The sequence below is a fragment of the Aspergillus aculeatinus genome, assembly GCF_003184765.1.
Source record: "Aspergillus aculeatinus CBS 121060 unplaced genomic scaffold BO66scaffold_16, whole genome shotgun sequence".
Classification (NCBI taxonomy): domain Eukaryota; kingdom Fungi; phylum Ascomycota; class Eurotiomycetes; order Eurotiales; family Aspergillaceae; genus Aspergillus; species Aspergillus aculeatinus.
Window position 1 is genome coordinate 5,717 of NW_020291485.1, and position 23,853 is coordinate 29,569.

Consider the following 23,853-nt stretch of genomic DNA (forward strand, 5'->3'; position numbering starts at 1 on the left):
CGGTAATCTCTACCAGGGTGTCAGTGGTGTCAGTACTAGAGATAGCATCTTCAAGGTCGGCATTGTCAAAAGGCCAGTTGAGCCCAAAAATCTCAGCAAGCTGTTTGTTCAAGTCGGCCACAACCTGGAGGGAAGGCTGAGTGGTGGATTGCCATGGGCAGAAGGGCGCGAAAGGGCGACTAGCATGGGTGTTGGAGAATAATATTATTATCCCTAGCAAAGCAAAACCCAAGCTATGAGTCCAGGGTTACAAACAAGACAGAGTAGGCAGAGTATAGGAGGGGAAGGAGAGGGAGAGGAAGACTTACACTGCAGTAGAGTATATAGGAGAAGATTATTATCTGCAGAGATTAGATAGGAGTGGATGGGTTGGCCTGGCAAGGTATAGATACTAAGGTTAGCTGGGGCCAAGAGAGCAAGGTTAGCTTTACTGATCTAAGACTCCGTGTGTCGCTTCGCCGTAGAAAACACCTGCGAAGTTTTATTAGATGAGTGAGTACATAGACCGGGATAACTTAGAGCAGTGTCGTTTTTGAAGATCGGGATATGGGAAGAGAAGAAAGAGAAAAAGACAGGAAAGAAAGAGAGGGAGGAGAAAAATAGGGACAGAACTTGCACGCTTCGCTTTTTATAGCACTGCCAATGCTTATTCTCCAAATGCCTAATTCTGGAAGACCGCGGTCTTTTGCTTGGCGACAGCGACGGTCCTTTGGGCGGTAGCAAGGGCATTCTTGGATGTATACAGGCCTGCTTTATGGGTCATGTATCGACCCCATACTCCACATCTGCCCTCGTGTGCGGTTCCTGTTCCTGACTCATTATAGAAAGCATGCCGATTTCCATCCGAATCGTTGGTCACAAAGTCAATTTATGTACTCTTTTCCAGTTCCTATCAGTTATAGGCGATAAAGCGAGGATTCCCTTGCGAGGTAGACATGGCGCATCGAGAACAGTTCTCGCTGCTGGGACCACAGCCTTTTCCAGTGCATCGATAGCAATTCCGACCGTGCCCCGGCGCTTGAGTTGGGCTGTAGCCCCTTGCATAAGCCCCTGCCTTTCTTCTTTCACCCGCCTTCTTTTGTTATATAGAGTTAGCCTCTATACATCTCCAGGGTGTTCGCAAATACCATCGGAATATGACAACTGATATGATCTGGCCAGAATAGAGTCCATAGTTTAATGAAGTTGGTTGCCCGGTGTCCGTCCTCTTACGCCACTATGTGATTGTGCAGCGTACTGTCGTCCCCCTTAATGATAGCCACAAGGTGCTGCAGGACCCGATTCTTAGGATTTTCCGATTGTCCTACATAGGGACGCCAATAATCTGTCTTGCGATCATCTGTGACAAAGTTAAGATAGCCATTGCCACGTTACCATTCCTCTGTTAACGTCAGCTCATTCATGTGGCATTGCACTGGACTGTTCCGCATTCGCTCTGACCGTGTTATGCTGCCTCAGATTGTCTCCAGAGTTATAGTGAGCAGTAGTAAATGTTCCGCTGTACGATGCATCCCGGTAGTAGTTGCAGAAGCTTTGAACCACAAAAGTGAAGCGCCAATCATCGAATCCTTGTTGACCTTGGTGAAGGAGCTAACTAGGTATCCATCGGGCAGGTTCGTAGGAAGTAAATGGTCGGTCACCTACAGCCATTTCGAGGAGGGAATTTCTAGAGGCATCTTTACCGATGTCTCGTAGACGACCTTCCTGATAATTGGCCAAGACATTGGAATAGGTTAAACAAGCGAGTGATGTTGACACAGTTTGAAAGTCGCCTATCAGATAGATGAACACCCATGTATGACTGTTGAGATGGTCGAGGAGCAAATCCTTCTTGACCAGGACTCAGGGCATCTCTCTCATGAATGGAGTATGTTGAGCGAATCCCGAAATCAATACTCGAATCCCGAGATAGACGATGGAATAGATCCCATCAGTAGAGTCTTGGGTAAGACGTGTGTCTGGATACTAGTGTATGTAAGGGAATGGGAAGGGTGGTGGATAAGAAGACTGACTGGGAACTGAAATCCTGGACTTGGACTGTATAAGTCCTGATGTTGGGTCACGGTAGCTTGGATGGAAGGGAGACGGTGGAAGGTGGACGGCGGAAGAAAGAAGGAAGTAGGAGGGAGCCTTGACTTTAAAAAAAGAAGAAAGTACTGATTCAAGACCGGAACCAGCTCAGAGAGAGTACTGTGAATGGGCCTGGTATGAATGGGAAGGTGAATGGGATGGGTTGGAGAACAAGAGCTACAGAGACAGTGTATTGTTCTCAGACTGTGGGTGAAGAGTTGGTGCTCAAGGTGACTGTCTGGTTGATCAGTTGAGACTACTTGAAAGAATGCCTTGCTTATTCACTGTATAGTCTCATTGAACGGGGTTCTCCATTTGGAAGGCAATTTCTATAGAGGAATGTCGACTATCAGTTGTTGTGAATCGTGCCCTAGCCTTGCTGAGTATTTCCTAAAGTCTGCAATACGAACGTGTCGTAGAAGCAGACAAGAGACGCTATGATTAGATGGCAACTACATTGTTTGTTCTTTGGTAACTCATCAACGCGATCTATAAGGTCAGGCATATATCCGCCTTCTCTTTTTCATCGCATACGGGAAACGAACTACATTACCCCTCCCATCCTATTGCTCTTTCAAATAACCACGTACTGCTAACCTGAATGAACAAGCAAGGTAAAGTCAAATTTCTTGTATATAATTCTATAATTCAGAGCAGCAACTAGCACAAAGTTCATTACTGCGCCAGTAGCAAGCCCTGGTTGTGGCCGTAAAAATCACACGGAGCTGAACATGCAGAAAAAGATATATACGCTTGGTATCACAGATACTATTTACATCGGGTCGACCCAATATTGGTTATTGAACCAGGGCATGCACTTGACCCGCGGCGGTGGCTCCGGCTGCCACTCGATCAGTTCCGGCCCCTTCGTGTACTTCTCCCGTCGAATGATCTGGTGCACATATTTGTAGGTCTCCTTGGCCTCGCGGGCCGACTTGTACTCGTAGGCGACATTGATGCTGGACACAGCCTGAATCTTGCCCAAGCCCGCTCTCCAGAGGTCCTTGGCCAGCGTCATGGGCTCCCCCATGTAGCACTCGCCTGGTTCGGAGCTGCGGAACGTGACGGATTTCTGCACAAACGGCGCCGCGTTGAGGGTCACCATGCCGCCCCAGCATGAGTAGACCTGCACGGGGAGACCTCGCCCATAGCGCTCCGCATTGTAGTTGTCATCAAAGAACATATCCTTGGCGATCCAGTACCGCGCGTCGTGGGTAATCTCAAAGAAGAGGTTGCCGGACATCGAACGGGATACCCAGGAGTCGTAGAAGGAGCCACCGCCCGCGTTCCAGTCGAATGCGCAGGTCATCTGCGCATCTTGATTCTGATGTTGGTAGATCAGCTCAAGAAGGTCCTCCGTGCACAGGACGATATCGTTAACGAAGACAATCAGCGTATCGGCGGCGTACGGGCTGAACTTGCCCGTGCCGGCAGCGACCAGCGGGGCAATCGCTTGATTGCGCAGAATGGCCAGGTCCTTGATGCGATCCTCGCCCTCCGCCTTGGGGTTCAGATCGTTTGTTCCCAGAAAGTATCGCACGCCCATCGCAGCGAGCTCGCGTTCCAGAGCGACAAGAATATCGTACGTGCCATCGGTGGATCGACCTTCGACGATGGAAAGAGCACAGTACTGAGGCCCAATGAAGCGCATAGTATCCAGAATCGCGCCCATCAGGGGCATGAGAATGTGGGCGGCTTGGTATAGGTCGAGGGCGAAGAAGTATTTGACCTTGGGGTTGGCGCTACCCCAGCTCGGTTGCACGCGGAGGCTATCATAACGAAGGCTGATGTTGAGAGGACAATCGAGATGGGCGGTTTGTTTCATGTTGTGCTTCACTATCGAGCACACAAAGTCGTCGACTGCGCTGCCATTGATTGGAGCTTTGGCGTTCAAGGTACCGTGGAGGTCAAGCGATACGGTGGCGGGGTCGAAATCGTCGCAGGCGGAGAGGGCAGGAACCACGGCTTTGACATCGTCGACCACCAGGCCGTCATTGGCCGTAGAGGCGCCATTGCGGTTTGCGTAGAGGTAGAGGACGAGGCACAGAGCGGCCATCAGCATGGCCGCTCGAGCAAGGTGCCATTGCACCTGGTGGAGGTTCATCTCAACTGGAAGAATGCATATAGGGTGGGAGGGAAGATTGTTGGGTGGCAAAAATCAAGCCGTGCGAGAAGAGAGAAGGTTCTGCATTATGGAGTGAGGGACCGGATAAGATAAATAGAGGAGAAGTGGACAAAGGAGGGAAAACCCCCGAAGAAAGTGGTCGCTGGGATGATTTCTTCTCCTCATGGCGCACGCACGCAGTCAGCCTTAGTGGTGGAACCCTCCGGTGATGGTACGCGTGGGCCTTTTGCCATTCCTGATTTGCGCAGCTGCCTAACTGGCAGGGAAGCCAATCACTGCGACTGGATCAGCGGCACCATTTGATGCCAGCCAAAATGAGGTGATGGGGGCGTCATCATTAGGGGGGAACAGGTGGATCAGGATGACTCGGTAAAGGCAATCCTTGAGATTGAGATTATCTCCCGAAGAATGTGGAATTCCAATGATCTCAAACTCTGAAACTGTCAAATGAACTCTCGGGCGGATTGCCGACACGTGATGGTCCGAATAGGACTAGTCGATGGATCATCGGATCTCCCGGCTTTCTGCAATGCTCAACAACTCCTTGCTTGAATGCTTGTATGCTTGCGTACTTGCATGCTTGCATGCTTTTCACTAAATCCACTGCGTCCCATGTGAAGATTTCTTGATCTCTCTGCGAGCGATACAGAATAATCATCTGCGAGACTTGCCAATTGCCAAGACATCTGTTTCTCAGCCCGCCCCGGCCGTCCTCAATGCACAGCCCATCCGACCGCTGTTTGTACACATCAAAGTCTACAATTTAAGGCCAAGCTGGGATTGAGGGGCCGTAATCTGAGACATACGTAATATCATCCCCGAAAGACTAGCGCATCGGATGTAATATAAGGTGGGGGCCAGGGGCTGGTACACCATCCTCAGCATTCAGGAGCAGGAGAGGCTGCTTCGGTTCCGCAACTGCAGCATTGGATGTCTCCATGCAAGGTACAGGGGTGATGAGAGCTCTCATCTTTGTTGTCAATCGGTCAGCATTACATGTCAAAGCCATTATTACAGTCAATCCTGCTACCGACAACAAATCCACAAAATGCGGTTGCTGGCGATCGAATGATCAGCCGCTCCACACGATTGTAGCCGAGATAGTGATGATCATTGCAGTCACCACTATGACCAGGTGTGGCTGAGAATCAGATCCTATGACGAGAACTGAGGCAACAGGGCATTAATTCTCGCCTGAGGCACAAAAGCCGCGACGTTACTGTAAGAGGCAAGCGGGACATGACCTCGGGCTAAGCCTCATTAAGCTAACCCCTCGATAAATAAAGAATTAAGGTTGAGTGCAGTTGGTGCCTGAACCGCCGTCCGGTCTTTCTTCCGCCTCATCGTCATTCTCTCTCTCTTTCCTTCTCCAACTATCCTACCTTTCCCAAATATCAATTGAACTTCCTGCAAAATGTCTACCTACACCATTGCTAGCGGAGATACCTTGTGGAAAATCGCTCAAGACCATGGCGTCACTCTAGATGCCCTCAAAGCCGCCAACCCGCAACTCACCAACCCGGATCTCATCTATCCAGGCCAGGAGCTGCAGATCCCTTCGGGTCAAGCTCCTAGAAATGAGCCGCAAGCTCAGGCCGCAGACCCGGCTTCTCGTGATCTAGGGAGTCCTTCAGCTCCGGCCCCAAGCTACAACATAACACGTGCTCCTCCGATTCCCCCGCAGATGGTTCCGCCACCCGCTCCTGGCGTTCCGCAGGGGCCCGCCTACAAGACAGTTGCATACTTCACCAATTGGGTATGTCTTAGCCGTTATAGAGTGACTCGTCGATATATTATCTGACCTGTCTGCAGGGTGTCTATGGTCGTAACTACCAGCCTCAGGACATTCCAGCCGAGTATATCACACACATCCTATGTATGAAGCCCAAAACGTACCAGGAGCTACACACCCACTAACAAACATCAGATTCCTTCGCAAACATCCGACCCACGGGTGAAGTGTACAACCACCAATATCCTGTCTATCTCTTCTTAGATCTAATACCTTCCCTCCCAGATTTCTAACAGACACCTACTCCGACCTCGAAAAGCACTACCCCAGCGACAGCTGGGACGAACCCAACACCAACGCCTACGGCTGCATTAAACAGCTCTTCCTCCTCAAGAAGCAGCACCGCCACCTCAAAACCCTCCTATCGATCGGCGGCTGGACCTACAGCGCCAACTTCGCCCAGCCGGCCTCCACGCCCGAGGGCCGCCAAACCTTCGCCCGGAGCGCCGTGCACCTCCTCGCCGACTTGGGGTTTGACGGCATCGACATCGACTGGGAATATCCGGCGGACCCGCAGCAAGCCGCCAACTTCGTGCTGTTGCTGCAGGAGACCCGCTGCGAGCTCGACCGCTACGCGGCCCACCTCCGCCTCCCCTCGCGGCTGCTCCTGACCATCGCCGCCCCCTGCGGCCCCACCCACTTCTCCAAGCTCCGCATCCGCGACATGGACCCCTACCTCGACTTCTGGAACCTGATGTGCTACGACTTCGCGGGTAGCTGGGACGCACACGCGGGCCACCAGGCGAATGTCTTCCCCGCGCCACCGGGTCACGAGCGGTTGACCCCCTTCAGTGCGGATCGCGCGGTGCACGCGTACGTCTCGCAGGGGGTGCATCCGAACAAGATCATATTCGGGATGCCGTTGTACGGGCGCGCATTTGAGAACACGGAGGGTCCCGGGCGGCCGTTCCAGGGGGTCGGAGAGGGGTCGTGGGAGAACGGCGTGTGGGATTACAAAGCCCTGCCGCCGGCGGGACATCAGGAGTTTGTGGACAGCAATCTGTTGGCGAGTTGGAGTCATGCGCCCGGGGAGCGGAAGGTGGTCAGTTACGATACGCCGCAGGTGGCGGCGATGAAGGTCGAGTACATCAAGCGGAGGGGGTTGGGGGGCGCCATGTGGTGGGAGCTGAGCGGGGATCATCCCGTCGGGCATGAGCGGAGCTTGATCCGGACGACGGTGAACGAATTTATGCGGTCGGGGGATCTGGATCGGAGCCCGAACACGCTAAACTATCCGTTGAGTCGGTTCGAGAACCTGAAGAGGGGGTTTGAGTAATTGTTCGGCACGAGCGAGCTATCGACCGATGTGAACGGCGTGTCGAGTGATGCAGATCTGTGTACATTGAATAGTGAATCCTACAAGCTTGCAACATGTCCAGCAATACACCAACTGAGCCCAAATCAAGCAGCCACACATAGACAATAATCCCACATCACACATCACATCAAACAAACCCCTCTACTCCCCTTCCCCATCTCTCCTAACAAGAAAAACCGCCTCCCCGCCATACCCGGCCACCTTCCCCCTCAACTCCTCCCCCACCTCCACAACCCGGAATCCAAACCGTCCCCAAAACCCCTCCGTGCCATAAACCGACACCAACCCCGTAGTCTGATACCTGTACCGCCCCGCTACCTCCAGCAGCCGCCGCACCCCCTCCGCCGCAAGCCCCCGTCCGCGCACCCCGGGGAGGACCGCCACATCGTGGATGTAATACTGGTCCGCGTTCGGCGCGATCCGCCCCAGCAGCGTGTCCAGCGCCGGCGGCTGGCCCGCGCGGATCGGGTGCGAGATCGCGTACCCGACCAGTTGGCCGTCGCCCCCGGCTTCAAGGGCCCAGCAGCCTTCCGGGAAGAGGCGGATGCGCTCGGCGAAGATCTCCGGGCGCTCCGGGAGGGATTGGTGGATTTGGTTGGCGATTGTTTCTAGGGCGGGGAGGTCGGTGGGGTGGAGGGGGCGCCAGAGCATTTTTCTAAAGGGGGAGGATGGAGGATGTGAGTTGTTTGAGGTGGTTGGTAGGGATTGATTGTTTAGTGGATGTGCATTGGGGTTGCCCGAGGTTGGTGGTTGTATGGGTAAGTTGTGGGTTTCGGAGTTTAGTGGTGTGTTTCTCTTTTCTGAAATCTCTTAGTCGGCGTTGTTGTGCTGTTGCTAAAATCTTTGGCTTACGAGGGGTCTCCTATCCGCTTGCGTATTGTAGTGCTTTGAAAGGATGGGGATCGATTGGAATGCCTGTTGAACTTTCTTTTGCTTGTTCTTTTCGCCATATCATCACTAATCTTACCTTAATGCTCTGGAGAAATCTAATTACTCTTCGAATTAATAAAGAATCCGTTTTTATTTTCTATCAACTGCTAAGCTTGCTGCTGAGTGTCGGAAGTACTAGGTAGGCGGTCAGGTCTGCAGTGTCCGCTTGGTTTGCCGAGGGCGCTGACATATCCCCGCCGACAAGAATGATCATGTTTCTACTCGAGTACTTCCGCCATGCTAGAGGTTCTACGTGATTGTTTTCGGAGAATTAGATTCATACTTGGATTGCCTGGCGGATTTGTTGATAGCATGGGTTTGACCTCCTAACCACTAGCAAGCTGCACTGTACAGTACTTCCAATCAATCAAATGAGCAGAGATGGCCATTCGACACAAGGTGAGGAAAACGTATGGGATCCACCACCACCGATAAACCAGCGATTTCTCCCTCTACTCCCTCAGCAAATCGTCCAGAACCTGGACCGGTGTCCGCGTCGGCGCCGCAATCTCCAGCACCTCCCGGCTCGTCGTAGAAGCAGCACACTTCCCCTCCCACGCCGTCCTGAGCGCGTGCTTGACAGACGCGATCACATTCCGCGAAGACTGCGGAGCCCCCATAGACTCTCGCTCGAGGTACGCCTCGAGACCCGACAAGTCCTCATAGCAGACTCTCTCGACCGGCGCCCCGATCCGCTCACCCACCATCCGCACGATCTCTCGCCCGGAGACATCCGCCGGCCCGTTGACCATACCGGGCCCGGTTGTGCACCGCCGGGTCCGCCTGGACCAGAAGGTGCGCCGCCAGGGCGCCCACCTCCTCGGGATTGACGATGCCCACCGGCGCCGTCTCGGAGACCATCAGCCGCAGCGTCCCCTGCCTGCCGTTCCGACGGGACTGCTGGATGAACTCCGCGGCGGAGGCAAGCCACAGCCCCGCAAAGATGTTCGGCTGGAGGGAGGTCCACTGCAGGCCGTGGAACTCCGGGGCGCGCAGGAGGTCCTCGATGGCCCAGTGGGCCCGGGCGTAGTAGGCGTCGCAGTCCGGGCGGACGTTCGCGGCCGTCGTCGAGATGCGCACCACGTACCGGACCCCGGCGCGCAGGGCGGCGACGTGGAAGCTCGATTCCTCGGCGAATTGGTGGGGTTGGTTGTGCGCCGCGAGGAACGCGCGGTCCACGCCGTGTTCTTGGAGCCAGGATGGGGTCAGCTCGACCCAGTTCTGCTCGTGGATCTCCACGCCGGGTAGCTGGGCGAGCTGCTGCGCGATCGCGCTCTGGGGGGAGCGGGTGAGGGCGAGGATGCGGTGGTGGGGGAGGGTGTCGGTCGTTGCTAGCAGTTGGGATAGGGTTTTGACGACGTTCCGGCCGGTGTTGCCGGTCGCGCCGGCGATGAGGATTGAGGGGGTCATTGTTTGGTTATGAAGAGATGGGGAAGATGTAGTTTGCTTCGCGGAGTAGAATGGAGTTGGATGATGGGCATTGCGGCTATCAAGGCCAGCGACCAGTGCAGTACTTGTAGCTGTGTTGTGGTTTGATGATTAGACATTGCTCAGGTAATCATTTTGTCGATTCATTTCAAAGAACAAAGAACTTCAGAAACCGAAATCTCACGATTCACATTTAAGAGCACAATACCTATCGCCGGATACCAAGCTGAGTGATCCAGGCGGGCACTCCGAGCAAGGTGGGCATGCCGATGCCCGCGCGGGGTGGGCACTCCGGACAGAGTGGGGCCCTCGGCAGTGGCGTGCCAAATCCATGAGCATGTGTCTTTGACCATACGACAGAATTGTCTCATCATCTAACTTATTCCTTCAAGACACTTTACTAAGCTAGGTATTGTTGATCATATCAGGGGTAAGCCACCAAACCCTTATGGAAAGGTCTGCTTGTCCCTACGCTCACCTTAACGGTGTATTCTCGAGCCGATAATGCCATTGATTATCTTTCATAAGTCCTGGAATATCTGACAAATCAGCAAGATGCTCTCGATTCCTTTCAAAACATACAAGTGTCGATTTCCGGGCTGCAGCTCGAGCTACCAACGGAGGGAGCATCGCCATCGTCATGAGGCGCAACATACCCGCCGTCAGCTTCCGCAGTGCTCGATTTGTGCTCAGACATTTAGCCGGCGGTAAGAAGTGACTTGCCTACTATACTCCCTCCCATGTATCCAGTCAATGAAAAGAGTCAACGCTGAGAACGATAGTGATACACTCCAGCGACACATGCAAAAGGTGCATGTCACCAAAGAACCGGCGGAACCTCCCACCAAACACGCCTGCACACTGTGTCGAAATCTGAAGATCCGGTGCCGCGGTGGACCACCATGTAGCAACTGCCTACATCGTAGGATTTCCTGTTCTCTTGAGCACCACCGACAGATTGATGTACAGCCTGGTGACAACTCCAAGCGCGCGTCGGGTCCGAAATCCATGCCGTTGCGATCGCTGTCCCTCCGACCCAAGGCGAACCGCTCCGCAAAGGAGAATCACTATCTCGGTCTGTATTTCAAGCTGTTTCACCCTCACTGGCCCTTCATTCACCGGGGTTCGTTCAGCGAGTATGAGACGCCCTTGCTGGTGCAATCCATGGTTGTCATAGGTCTGTGGCTGAGTCGGGAGAAGGACACACAGTCCAAAGCAATGGATCTGCACCAGGTCCTTGACTCCGCCATTCGCGAACAGACAGTATGTGACTCAGAACCTCCTGCACTAGAAGTGTATTCGACTGATGGGGAATTCCGTAGGCGGTATGGGATGCCTCGAGCTTAGAGGATGGATGCAGTGCTTGTTCGTGGCCCATCCCGACATACCAGGCCATCTTGCTCCACATAATCTTCGCTGGGCTGTCCCAGGGCGGTGAAGTGCTTGGCCCGGACCTCAAGCCTTCCCTTGCACCCCCTGACCGCGACCTGCTGGAGAGGCTGGTCGCGAGTTGCAAGAAGCTGGGCCTGCTGTATTATCCTAACATGCTCAATCGTTACTGCCAGGATGACCCAGCGACCTATGTGTGGGTGAGCATCGAGGAGGTCAAACGATTCAACTTGACGCTGTTCAAAGTTTGCAGAGCGTTCAGCGGTGCAAACAAACAGACTAGTAGTCGGGACGTTGCAGACATGGCAGAGCCAGCAAGCGGAGTCCTTAAAGTACGCGATCTGCAATTTCCCTGGCCACGGAATACCCCGTTGTGGAATGCGGTGGGCAAAGCAGAATGGCTCTCTGTTGCGACCGAAGATGTTTTTCGCCATAGCCCACATGACACTTTGGAAGTGGAGTGGATCTCGAATTCTGCTGATGTTCTGGAGATGCTCGTCGGTTGATTTGGTTTGATATCCAGCTGAGTGACTTGGATCATTTGACCACGAGTTTGACGATATACCCTAATTAATGTCAAGAATATCGACACTGGTATGGAGGAGTTAGCATAGAGAAAGGTGTTTGTCTCTTGACCTACATTTCCATGATATCTAACTCATGTCAGCATTGTTATGATGGGAATTGTTAGAAAACCTAGATACCTGATAAATGGACTCCGCCTCAGGCCCCACAGTCATCCTGCCTGAGGCTATACGCTAATTGATATCTCCGAGATCGGCACCCCTGACACTTTAATCAGGAGACCCATTGACTCTTGGCAGCCTCGACAAACTGGGGCTCTGATGGAACGAGCTACCTCCCTTGGCAGGAAAATGAACGATCATGAGCCTCCTCAGGTGACAATATGACAATAAAGAACAAGTAATTTCACTGCAGCGTTAATCTGTGCCGTCGGTATCATGCTGCTCACCCTGCGCAACCTAATTGCTATAGCGGACACAGAACCCAATGGACATCAGCTTTCAACCAAGCAGCAGATAACCCTTCTGCTCCGTGAAACGAGGACTTTGAAAGACACTTACATCGTAGCCATTGTGCTGTTGGTATGTATGCCACCCTAATACAAGCCATCATTTGAGTCCTCGGCTTAGTCTCTTCCTTCTGCCAAACCCGTTTTGGAAAGCAGATCATAAACAGCAAGTAGTATATATCAAGCAATAGCTCATGGCTAATGTTCTACTCAAGAAGCAGGTATAGCGAGCAGGATCTAGCGATGGAAGACCTCAAGGATTTGCCCCAGTTCCAGCTAAGCCTCCAGGCCCCACCTACCAAGCCTTCAATGGCCACCTCGCGAAAGCTTGGTGGGACAAGCACCCCACACCGACGAGGCTGCAACTCCGCAATTTCGGGGGAGATGAGGCTGGCTGCCCGCAAAGGGAAGTCTTCGAGACTCACTCATCAGCGTCAGGGTGCATTGGGTAATAGAGAACGGGGGGAGATGATCCCGCTTGACCAAGTTAATTCTAGCCGCCGCAATAGATCCGTTCTCTGGCCCCCAAAACGGTCCCGCATGGCCTTCCAAGTTGTTGTACATGATTTCTCTGACGAAATCGTGAAAACCTTCTCCACCACGCCCCGGAAAGACGGATGAGGCTCGCAGTTTACGCTCCTTATATAGGCGCAGCATGAATATAAATACCCCCCAATCCTCTCAGACACTTCCCTCGATCATCACACAAACCACCATCTCAATTCTCCTCCTTCCTTTCATCCCAAGTCAAGTCCATCTCTCTTATCCTTCCAAAAGCAAAACAAAAAAAGAAAAAGAAAAACCTGCAAAATGCTCGCCAAACCCCTCCTCCTCACCCTGTGCGCCACGGCCTCCACCGTCGTCGCGACCACCGACATCATCCACTTCCTCTACGCCGCCGACTCCTACAGCGACATCCAGGGCGCCGGCAGCGGCTACTCCCAGGGCTTCACCCTGACCGACGACGACGGCAACACCATCTACAACAACGCCGACCCCGGCGGCTACGCGCCCTGCATGGACAACAGCGAGAAGGTGCAGTACACCTCCGACTGCTTCACGGGCACCTGGACCTTCGGCTGCGAGTCCGCCTTCGACGGCAGCCCCAAGCTCTGCAGCGCCTACGACCCCGACGGCACCGCCTACCCCGGCAAGGCCAAGGAGTCCCTCGACTTCATCGGCATCAGCGCCGGCATCACCGGCACCTGCAGTGGCGAGGTTACCATCCCTGGGAATACTTGCACGTCGGACAGCACGTTCACGGTTGTGAAGCGCTACCGGGGGAACTATGAGTCTGTTTAAATTGGGAGTGAGGGTTTGGGCTACCTAGGACTGGGATGTTGCCGTTGGGCCCGGGGGTTGGGTCGATTTTCCGGCTTCGCCCTGTGATGGTTTAGGTCGGTGATCGGTTGGCTAGGTAGCCAGTGTCGGGTGTTATTTGATGTAGATTACGATGTGTGGTAGACTTGTTGACTACATACTTGATACAGCGATATTTGAAGAATTTGGGACACGAGAATCGAAACTTTGAGTTACCCTTTTTCATCGTCGCAAGTCAATACCTCTTTCCACTAACAGATGATTAGCTTGGCTAGGGCTTCCTAAGCCTCCAGCTGCACAATGAAATTACCTCTGTTCTTGGTCATATGCATTAGCTGAACACTTGTAAAGGTCATCTCATTTCTTCTCGAGAGGTTCTATAAAGAATACGCTTTACCAGGGATGTCCGCAATATCCCGAGGTAGCCGATGTTTCTTCTGAGTAGGTAATAGCCCAAAGCCTCGGCCGTGGGTCTCTGATAACTGACCGGGCAGGACCACCGAGAGTTGTCTCAGCGTTAAGCTTGGCCTTTGTGGATCACTTCGCAAAGCGCTATGATCGGGACTATAGGTTGCCCTATAACTGCTTCAGTCAATGCCCAGTGAGTATTCTGTTTTATGCTCGCTGACAACTCGGATTACAGCCCACATGGAAATAAGAAGGAAGGAAGAAGTGGCTATTTACTGTTAGCTTTCTTTGTGCGGGCTGAATTTGTAGGCTATATTAGTGTTGTCTGTGGAGCACCTCAGGTCTCTAAGATGTTCATGTCTCAGGAATTGAGATGTAGGGTGCAGAGGAGACATGTGCTCTATGGGAACACCGATTTGTTCTCGGTTGGGGTTGGCCGATGACTCTCAGCTGAGATTGTTCCCGGGTTCTTATCGCATGAGATCTCAGAAGAGCTTTTTTTTGATGTGATCTAAGACTTCCTGACACCCTGGACCTTAATTTCAATGTCTGTTTGCCATCTGTTCCTCTGGTCCGGTCTTCGAATCTGTCTCCGACATCCCCCTCTTTTTGTCTTCCACTTCCGCCAAATTCACAGTCGACCTTTGCCCCACGGATCTCCCAGACGAGCACACAACTGCAAAAGATGCTGGATGCAGTGATATGGCTGCTGCTGGTGCTACTACTGATGGCCCTCACCTTTGCGATCTTGGGAATGCTCGTTGGGCTTCTGTGCGCTCTCGTCACGACGGCGACCATGGTCTTTGCGCATGCTGGGACTGACCTATGGGAGGGCCCTCGAGGCTTACTGTGAAGGAGCCCTCCTCGCCTTAATCAGCTTAGTCGCTAAAGGTCCAAACCCCCGACTCGGAGCGGGCCTTGCGACTCGACTACCTCCAGAAGAAACACGCGCTCGTGGCTGAGGCTCGCGCTCTGGTTCGGCGCCATGCCCGGTTAACGGCACAAATTGACGAAGCTCGAGACCTCAAGGACTCTATTCCCCACTCGACAAAAGACCACTCGATGCAACGGAACCAGCTCATGTAGGAATCCCACACCGTCTCGGCGCAACTACGGACGAACTGGCAGAAGTCAAGGCACTGAGTGACGAGTACCCGGTGAAGGGTGCTTGGATCCGGGCAGCTTCGAAGATGGCTAAGAAACTGGAGCCCTATGGGAAGGAGGCACAGGCGTGCCGGCCGCGGGGTGGCTGCTGTAGGTTTGCTGACTGCGATTGTTGTGTCAAGTCTCGTGCGTGGAAGGGGTAGTACCGAGTGACTGGCCGGAGGTCTAAATGTATTCCCACTGCACCTGGGAGTGTGGGTGTTGGTGACGGCGCGAACGGTCTCTCTTTGGCGGGGGGGATGGTGGCGGTAGCGACATCTCAATGCGGGTTGAATTGATCTGATCACCTTCAATGCTTTGAAATAGATGTTGCTCGCTAGGGATTGAGCCAGCATTCGGCTGCAATCTTGCATTTCCGATGGTTGATCTGAAGTGAGCGATCGCAAGTCGAAAGACGCTATTTAGGGTCTTTCTGCGAGATCTTCTTTAAGATCAGCGAAAGCCGAAATGGTATATCTTTTTGAGCGCTTATGGCTCAGTCACGCCAACTGCAATGTAAACACCTTCTGGTGACGACTCCCTTGCAATCTCAGCGCCCACAGTGTGAGATATAAGTCTTCTGCCAAGAAAACATTTTCTACGGTGACAATGATAACAGGTTGATGTAGAATTGATGTTCCCTGGGCGGTCTTCTATCGGGAACAGATCAAGAAGAAAAGGCAGGATAAAGAGCGATGCAGATAATGAAGTCCAAGAATGTGCAATTATGTAGCAGATATGTGCTCAGTTTCACTGCAGCAGTGAACTATATCAGACAGTCAAATATCTGCATGCAGTCCACAATATTATAGATCTATTGATCCCTGGCCCACTCCCGATACATTCCCAAACGGGCAAGCGTCATCGAAATAGAGCCATCTCCGATTGGCTGTCTTGCTTTCCGCACGGCGAATTTACTCAGTCACTAATCCGAGAGAGTACTAGCGCCCCTAGCAATAAGTATTTCTCCCTTAGATCAACAACCTTGAATCCAGCTATTAAGGTATAAGTTACCTTAACCATAAACATTTTCAAGACTTTCTGGAACGATTCTCTGTCCAAGCCCCAATCACCTTGGGCCAAGCGCCCAAAGAAGACATACTTACGCGAGACTACTCCGCAGTTGCACGCAGTGACATTGTTTTTCCGCGGGCCTCGGCGCAGTCTACCAATCAGGCCAGTTGGAAATCTGACTCACCAGCCTAAGAACCTCACGCGATAGGCGATAACGGTCTGCGGTCTGCGGGGGGGCTTGTCAATAAGACAGCCCGCTGGGCCTACTCACAATTGAATCACAAAAACCCCATGGGAAATCATTCTGTCAGAGCCACTTGATGCAAGTTCATTAGACTATAAGAAGCCAGTATCCTCCTGAGACAGCTTTCATTCTAAATCAAACCCGGCACCCACCCCGCCTCTCTTCCTCACCACCACCAAAACCACCTCAACAAGAAACAACAAGATGTATCTCCGCGCCATCCACGCCGAATCCAGCATCGCCTACCTCCACCAACTCATCCGCGACAACCCGCTGGGCATCTTCACGACCGCCATCCAATCCCCGGCCCACCCGCTCCTCCAAACCAGCCACATCCCTTTCGTCCTCGACGTGCCCGAGTCTCTTCCGCCCGTCACCGATGCCGCCGCCGCTGCCGAACCCACCACCCACCTCGGCACCCTCCGCGGCCACATGGCCAAACAGAACCCGCAAGCCAAGGCCCTGATGGAGGCGCTCGCCGCCCACCAAGCCGCCAGCAATAGCAGCGGGGCCCTCGAGCTCCCCGACGAGGTGCTTGTCCTCTTCAACGGCCCCCACCACCACTACGTGACGCCCAAATTCTACACCGAGACCAAGCCCGCCACCGGCAAGGTGGTGCCGACCTGGAACTACTCGGCCGCCCAGGTGTACGGCAGGGTCCGGGTGTACTGCGACAGCAAAGCCGACGCGACGGGCGCCTACCTACAGCGGCAGGTGGAGGATCTGTCGCGCGAGGCGGAGACGCGGATCATGGGGTACGAGAAGCCGTGGGCGGTGGCGGATGCGCCGGTCAGCTATGTCGAGTTGCTGAAGAAGAATATCATCGGGATTGAGATCCGCATTGAGCGGTTGCAGGGCAAGGTGAAGATGAGTCAGGAGATGGGGAAGGGGGATCGCGAGGGGGTGATCAGGGGGTTTGAGGCGTTGGGGGGGGAGACTGGGTTGGGGGTCGCGGGGACGGTGAGGGAGAGGGCGGAGTTGATGGAGTTGAAGAAGAAGGAGAGGGTTGGGGCCAGGGAGGGGGAGGTTTGATCTGTGCGGGCTGGGCTGTGTATTGTACAACAGGAGTTAAACTGATACTGGGATGCTGATTTATGGGGTTCATTGGGTCTGTGTTGCGATTTGGTGCCATATGTGTATGGGCTCGAGTAGATTGTGGATTCGCTTGGCGAGATCCTCGTTATTTGCTGATGGAGGAATGTGCATTAGAGCCTCGCTGGTTTTAAACGTCAGGAGGGTATGTTTATTGCGTTAAATTGTGAAGGTCAGCAAACGCTTGTTGGAATCTGAAGCCAATATCGTATTGTACATCGCTTTACTAGCTTGCAAACAGGTGGGAACACTCTGAGAAGATCTCACGGCAGTCGCCGGCATTATCTTTCTGAGAAGGTTACTGTCGAGATGACGTTGGGCTATTTAGTAAACGCACATTGTTTGAGCCATGTGGTTGAACCATTTCAGTGTGAGATGAACCCAGTGACTATGGGGTCAAGAATAGAGGGAGAGGTTGAATGCATACCATATTGTTAGGCCCTCTGTCAGTCGCTACATGAAGCTAGTACTATCGCCCTCAATGTTTTGTGAGACTTCATCGGGCGGAGGTGAACGCGAGAGGCTTAAACATCCAAACCTGAAAACATCGAAAGCATCCATGTCTCGTAGACGGTCCGACGGAAGTTTCCGAGTAAGGCTGAACTGCCCAGTGGCTGCCATCCGTCACCGACAACGTCATCCCTACCGATTGGCGGCTTGTGCGGTTGACCGATTATCATTTGTTGATCCGTCAGAACAGAACGGCAGGCTGGTTGCCAGTGGCCACTGATCGCCCACGGACAAAACCACTCAGCCATGCACAGCGGATCGGATAAATGGATGCGACATTCTTTTGCTCTCAGTCTCAGCTGACGGTCGTGTAGATTGCTTGAACCTGATCCGTTTTTCCCGAAACCCCGAGTCCGTTCACACTAGACAAGGATCCTTCAAGGCAACCAACAACCCCAGGGTTTACACAGTAGATCTTCAGTCCTGATGATTGGGGCCCGGGGGGGGCCACCTGTGGGGAGGTGCAGTGGTTCTGTTACGGCGCCTCTTTTTCGCAAATCATGGAAGTGGGGCTCACTTTTCGGATGAAGGTGGAGCGTATCCGAGCACCGGACACACCTTGTTGGCTGTAGACTTCCGTTGATGTCTGGGCCCTACCCTCTTAGTCTGGCGGAGGACGGCGCTAGACAGCAAAACCGCCTTGGATAGCTTCAGCCTTCAATGCGTTCCTGGTGGGAGATTGAGCCCATAGCGTCATAATTCCCCACTTGCCGGGGATGTTAGTTAGTTTTCACACTTTCCAGCCCGTGGCTTTTCTCTGAGCGATTTTTGGGAGAATGAGGTCATTGCTCGGCTGTTGATTGTTTTTGTTTTTGTTGTTCGTGAGTGGGTTCGTAGCTGGCCTTTTGGGCCAGTTGGATACATGCTCGCGTAATTCAAGGTCGACGGCGGGGAATGAGGGGAAATGTTGGGATGCGGAAGACGCTGTGGTATAGGTGAGTTGGGACTGAAATATGGAGGAGACTAGAATGCCTTCTACGTACAGCCACAAGATCTCTGGGCATGGGTCAAGAACTACTGCAGTGAACCTGCGGGTGGGGCTTTAATTTCTTTGAGCAAGGATTCCTGAACTACGGCTGAGTATCTGTCATATCCCGAGGGAGGTAGAAACCCTAACCTTCGACCTGACCGTGATATGTAAGTAGCTAGGAGAAGCTGTTGGCGGACGATGACTTCAAAGGTGACAGCAGGTGATGCTTTGAAAGGGCGGTACGGAGATATTCGGACTCTCCCACCCGACGCTGCTGCACAGTTGGATAAAGGGAGAAGGGCATTGGATACGTATGTGAGGGATACTGCTGTACGGAACGTCCATCCAGCCAGTCGATCGCCTGGCCCTTTGCTCTTAGATTCCCCACTAACTAGGTACCTAGTACCTACACAGTACTCCGTAACTACTGGCTAGCGTAGATACAACGGCCAACGATTACCGCGGCATACCGGCATGGATTGATGTTTTTCCCCCCGGTCATTCGAGTCCGATAAGCAAACCTTCGTGTCGAAGGTCGACCAGCTGAAAGATTCCAGGAGGTGGTATATACTGTACTGATAGGATCATCGAATGTATTGCTTCGTACTCCGTGCTGTCGGGATGGATATGTGGTGTTCGTGTCAGAAAGGGGCGGTGGTGGATTTGGGGGAGTTCGGGTACGTAAGACATTTTCCCCAGGGGCTGTCCTTTCCACTCGTTCAGCAGAAGACCCTGAAACAGACAATTTGAGCTAGCCCATACCGGCAATTTGGCGTTGACACTGCAGACAGCATCATACGGAGTACAGTGCTTCTCTGTTTAGTGTAAGGAATACTGTATCTTGTAAAGATTTGCTCAGGACGAGCCCTTCTGTGCTCTGTAGTCCTGATGTTCAGTAACTTACATGTGGGACTAGCGACTACTGCACGAACTGTCTCCTGACCACTTACCTAGAACAGTTTGTTGTAGTTAATTGACTGCAGTTGTATACATGTATGAACCTTTTGTACGGTATTGTACAAGTTACCCTTGTCTGGTGCAAACAGCGTGGCGGATCCCCCCTAAGAGACTTGGTTAGTTAGTGCCGTTTCTTTCCCACACTCACAGTAACTTAACTCCACTGCTTTCGGTCCAGCCTGGTTCGGCCACCCAAATTTAGCAACCCAGGCAAAAAAGAAAAAAAAAAGATGACAATAATACAAGACCTTCCTCTACAATACGTTACTTCCACACCCAAAAACATCCCCCCTCCTCCTCCCCATCTTCAATTATTATTTTCCCCGACTGCGTAATGCCAGGACGGAGCTGATAATATCTTCTATCCAAGGGGATCTCTTTATCCTTTCCCTTCTTCTCCTTCTTCTTCCTCCTCCTTCTCTTTCCATTCCCATCCTTCGTCTCCTTCGTCTCCTCCTCTATCCTTCCTAGTTACGTTCTTGCAGGGGGGTATCGCGGTAGTGCAGGCCCGCCCTCATTTCTTATCTGTGCCAGAACATCTGACTTTCCTCTCACTCTAACTTGCTCTCGCCTTGTTCCTCCTGCCTCGACCACGTCAAAACTGGGATTTGCTGAGTGAACTATTTTCTCCCCTTTATGGCTTGGACACTCGCGATCATCACCTCAGCACAGTTCGATCATGGAATACAACGCCGTCTTACAGGCCGACCACGAGGTCGCTTCCAATGCGAGCGATTCTGATGATCAGCATTCCCGCAGTCCTTCCCTCCAGTCCCAGCACCATGATGCTTCCTTCCAACCACTTCCCTTGGATGTGGACCATATCGGCGCTGGCAACTATCTGCAACCTGCCAGGTCAGCCGAAAGTTCCAGCATCGGCGGTTTAGGCTCGATGATCCGGTCGATCACCTCAACCAGCTACGACATGGTCGAAGACGATGACTACGAACTACCCGCCGATCACTCCTCCTCCTCCGCAGCTCAAAGCCCCAAGAGTTCCCGTCGCGTGCCTCCGCTTGACACTACCGCAACCACCATCGCTTCTTCCCCTTCCGAACCGCCGCTCCGAAGCCCCATTTCCGGGGAGCCCATCCCGCTCAACCATCCGACCCCCGGTCTACAGTCCCTGCAAGGAGCCTATGTCAATAATGTGGAACGTCTGGAGAGGAGTGCTGAACGGATGAGTATGAGCTCGACCAATATTGGAGACGAGATTCGCAAGATGGACTTGGAGCAGAAGCGGAGGTCCAGTGGCTCCTCGGTCTATACCAACAACCAAGACGGCTTTAAGGCCAGCCTGTCGTCCCGTCATGGCTCCATCCAGTCTGTCTCGCGCCTCGCTCAAGTATCGGAGCATGGTCCTGACCCGTCGTACGCGGCATCTACCAACCACACGCCCCTCATGCCGTACCTCCCTCCTCCCCCTTCTGCGCCCGCCCCAGGAGAGCTTCGACTTGTCGACCATGAGCATTACAATCACCTACTGGGCGAGGAACTCGAACGTCCGTGCACAGCGGCTTCGACTGACACCTACCAGCAAGCTCGAGTCCTGTTCACTGACTTCGACGGCGTGCACTATGTTCCCTCGGAGAAAGACCTGGTGCGCCGAGTATCGCTTACCCGCCCGCCGCTCGCAAGCCGATCCGAAACCTACAAGCAACCACAGGCCGGCGAGGATATGGTCTATTACCCTGCACCGGTACCAATGATGTTGAACTTGCCCCCTCGTCTGTCGCGAAAACCCGGCGCGGAGAGAGAGAAGCGCCGCACACAGCTTCTAGGCTCAATTCCTGTCGATAACCGCAAATCAGCCCCGTGGCTGTCACAGCAGGACTCGGACGGCAACGCTGCTCTCAAGCGAGACAAGGAGGTGGCAGCTTTGCCGCCACAGCTTCGTGCCAGCGTTTTCTTCGAACAGCCATCGGTGCCACTTAATCTAGAACTTACTCAGGCTTCCGCGGTAGCCACCTTAGACAGTATACTTGATGCATCAGCACACGCCCCTGTGAGTGCGTTTACCGACCATCCGATTGCTGGCGCGGCGGGTCATGCCAAGCTCACACGTAAACCCTCCGTCGGAGGTCTGCTTGATCATTCGAAGAAGCGAGCCTCTCGGAGCGCTCTTGGCTTCGACCGCCGCTTGTCCGACCCGGAGCTGGAAGAAAGACCAGTGACCTCCGATCGCTTCTACAAACAGACCGAAGCCGAGGCGGCAGACATGCATGAAGGCACCTTGTTACGTGAGGATGAGTATGGCGCAACTGGCGGTGCGGACGTGGTTCAACACGACGACGAAGACATCGCCCATCCAATTGAACCTGAAGTAGAGTTTACCGGGCCGCCAAATACACTAATGGCAGAATTGGAAATGCGAAAGAACGAGCTCAAACAACGGCAGAAAGCCGTGGCGGGTCCCTTCGGGCTCCAGTCCACGCTCCTTCAAATGGATGCTGTTGCTCAGAAGCAGAGCGAGCATCGGCGACAGAGGCCAGTTACTCTGGCCTGGGAAAGTGCAGATGCGCAAAAACCGGACGAGGGAGACGACGATGATGTCCCGCTGGGTATGCTGTTCCCTGAAAAGGCGCCCGCGACGGAAGAGGCGCGCCCTCTGGGTCTGATGGAGAAGAGAGCCATGGAAGAGTCGGAACCTCTGAGCCGGCGTCGAGCCCGCCTCCGGGGGGAGCCCCCACCCCGCACTCCCGATAGGCGATCAAACACGATGTATGCAGCTACGGTGCAAGACGCCATGGCTGCAGCCGAGGAAAGCGGCGATGAGGAGGAAACCCTAGCCCAACGTCTTCAGCGACTCAAGTCCAAAGACCAGGCTCCGTCCACTGTTGCGGACAGCGAGTTCGCAAGCGAGATCCTCGCGGAGATTAACAACGTCGGAGCCGACGGTGAGAAGGGCAAGGCTGATGCGATCCCGCCCGAGGATGAGACTCTGGCGCAACGGCGAGCTCGCCTTCAGCGCGAGGCGGAAGCCGAAGCTCTGAACAACTCGACACTGAAGATCCCACGGTATCGGAGAAGCATGGCTGATATTCTACATGCCCGACGTCCTTCTGCCATGCAGCGGCCGCCTCCTAAAGATGTTCCCGTGCCACAAGGGACAGCTCAGCAGCAGTACTCCCAAGATCCCCGATTGTCGTTGCGGCAGATGCCAACGTACCCCGGACCTCAGGCCGGATACGCAGCTGCGAGGGCTGCTCCATATGTCTCTGGGATGGCGCACCCCAATACATTCTACAGCGATGCTATCTTGGGGGTCAGTCATCTCAGCTATGCACCCAACAAGCATCCCGCCAAAACGATGCGACCTATGATCCACCCCGGTCAACGGGAGGTCATAGATCGCTGGAGGCAGAGCATCGTCTAGTCACTGTCTGATCAGCTTCCTTCTCATTTCCCTTTGGCCGGTCCATCTCCTTGCTCTGCCTATCTATGTTCGATCTTCGATCAGGATGCATTCTACGGTATTGCGTTGAGCTCGATTTGTGTTTCTGGAGCCTTGTTTGTTTTTGTCTTGTCAGTATTTGTGGTGATATCCTCTCTTCATTAGCGGGTTTGTTTTTGTGTATTATACCGTATAAGTTACCCGATTCCACATTCCTCCAATGCTGAGTCGTCTTCGGCCGTCTAAAAATAGTAACCAATCTATCATTTCATCACAGTTGCACAGCATTGGCGGGTAGTAGCTTGTGAAAGTAGGTATTATTTCAGTTCCGACTAACTACTGCATGCATGCAATCCGTTGGTCATCATTGTTTTCGGCTATGCTTTCTCCCCGGTTTCCTCTGTCAATAGCACTCACTTCGTGTGAATGTTTCGGGTGTTTGGTGGTGGACCCGTCCGTGCCCCTGATTTGAGACAGGACTAAGTCTCGCGTGCAGCAAGAAGTACTGAATAGGCAAGACTAGTGAGGAAAACAAAAAAAAGAGGGAGAAAACGAGATGAGCAGGAAGATAGTCAAGCTGGAGGAACTTAGTAAAGTACCTAAAGTACCTAATTAAACGGTTTTCCCCCCTTGAATCTCAACCATTGGACCGCCGCCGGCGCGCCGGGTGAGACATGGAGACTAGACTAGTACGTGGATTGAATTGCCCCACGCCA

At 53.3% G+C, this 23,853-nt stretch overlaps 9 protein-coding genes across 9 annotated transcripts; 6 read left to right on the forward strand and 3 right to left on the reverse strand.

Moving 5' to 3' along the window:
* Window positions 1–2,691: 2,691 nt before the first annotated feature.
* BO66DRAFT_390692 (glycosyltransferase family 69 protein) lies at window positions 2,692–4,588 on the reverse strand. Its single transcript, XM_025647078.1, has one exon. The coding sequence runs from the start codon at window positions 4,172–4,174 to the stop codon at window positions 2,843–2,845; it is 1,332 nt and encodes a 443-aa protein (XP_025505292.1). The 5' UTR covers window positions 4,175–4,588; the 3' UTR covers window positions 2,692–2,842.
* Window positions 4,589–5,523: 935 nt separating this feature from the next.
* BO66DRAFT_390694 (chitinase) lies at window positions 5,524–7,374 on the forward strand. The gene is made up of 4 exons (XM_025647079.1): window positions 5,524–5,951; window positions 6,008–6,071; window positions 6,123–6,156; window positions 6,213–7,374. The coding sequence occupies exons 1-4, from the start codon at window positions 5,610–5,612 to the stop codon at window positions 7,261–7,263; spliced, it is 1,491 nt and encodes a 496-aa protein (XP_025505293.1). The 5' UTR covers window positions 5,524–5,609; the 3' UTR covers window positions 7,264–7,374.
* Window positions 7,375–7,446: 72 nt separating this feature from the next.
* BO66DRAFT_371212 (GNAT family N-acetyltransferase) lies at window positions 7,447–8,115 on the reverse strand (the record flags this gene model as incomplete). The annotated part of the gene is made up of 1 exon (XM_025645441.1): window positions 7,447–8,115. The coding sequence occupies exon 1, from the start codon at window positions 7,954–7,956 to the stop codon at window positions 7,447–7,449; it is 510 nt and encodes a 169-aa protein (XP_025505294.1). The 5' UTR covers window positions 7,957–8,115.
* A 413-nt stretch (window positions 8,116–8,528) lies between these two features.
* On the reverse strand, window positions 8,529–9,890 carry BO66DRAFT_390695 (NmrA-like family protein). The gene has a single exon (XM_025647080.1). The coding sequence runs from the start codon at window positions 9,643–9,645 to the stop codon at window positions 8,932–8,934; it is 714 nt and encodes a 237-aa protein (XP_025505295.1). The 5' UTR covers window positions 9,646–9,890; the 3' UTR covers window positions 8,529–8,931.
* Window positions 9,891–10,059: 169 nt separating this feature from the next.
* BO66DRAFT_346727 (Zn(II)2Cys6 transcription factor) lies at window positions 10,060–11,709 on the forward strand. Its single transcript, XM_025644590.1, has 3 exons — window positions 10,060–10,370; window positions 10,446–10,926; window positions 10,986–11,709. The coding sequence occupies exons 1-3, from the start codon at window positions 10,219–10,221 to the stop codon at window positions 11,556–11,558; spliced, it is 1,206 nt and encodes a 401-aa protein (XP_025505296.1). The 5' UTR covers window positions 10,060–10,218; the 3' UTR covers window positions 11,559–11,709.
* Window positions 11,710–12,934: 1,225 nt separating this feature from the next.
* On the forward strand, window positions 12,935–13,309 carry BO66DRAFT_282187 (uncharacterized protein; the record flags this gene model as incomplete). Its single annotated transcript, XM_025643076.1, has 1 exon — window positions 12,935–13,309. A coding segment is annotated over one exon (375 nt), but the record flags the coding sequence as incomplete, so codon positions are not given.
* Window positions 13,310–14,498: 1,189 nt separating this feature from the next.
* Window positions 14,499–14,899, forward strand: BO66DRAFT_437099 (uncharacterized protein; the record flags this gene model as incomplete). Its single annotated transcript, XM_025650964.1, has 2 exons — window positions 14,499–14,612; window positions 14,705–14,899. 2 exons carry the CDS (start codon window positions 14,499–14,501, stop codon window positions 14,897–14,899), a joined length of 309 nt encoding a protein of 102 aa, XP_025505298.1.
* A 1,109-nt stretch (window positions 14,900–16,008) lies between these two features.
* On the forward strand, window positions 16,009–17,246 carry BO66DRAFT_419459 (FMN-binding negative transcriptional regulator; the record flags this gene model as incomplete). Its single annotated transcript, XM_025649817.1, has 1 exon — window positions 16,009–17,246. The coding sequence occupies exon 1, from the start codon at window positions 16,419–16,421 to the stop codon at window positions 17,244–17,246; it is 828 nt and encodes a 275-aa protein (XP_025505299.1). The 5' UTR covers window positions 16,009–16,418.
* Window positions 17,247–20,037: 2,791 nt separating this feature from the next.
* Window positions 20,038–23,512, forward strand: BO66DRAFT_390700 (uncharacterized protein). Its single transcript, XM_025647081.1, has one exon. It carries the CDS (start codon window positions 20,423–20,425, stop codon window positions 23,117–23,119), a length of 2,697 nt encoding a protein of 898 aa, XP_025505300.1. The 5' UTR covers window positions 20,038–20,422; the 3' UTR covers window positions 23,120–23,512.
* The last annotated feature ends 341 nt before the right edge of the window (window positions 23,513–23,853 follow it).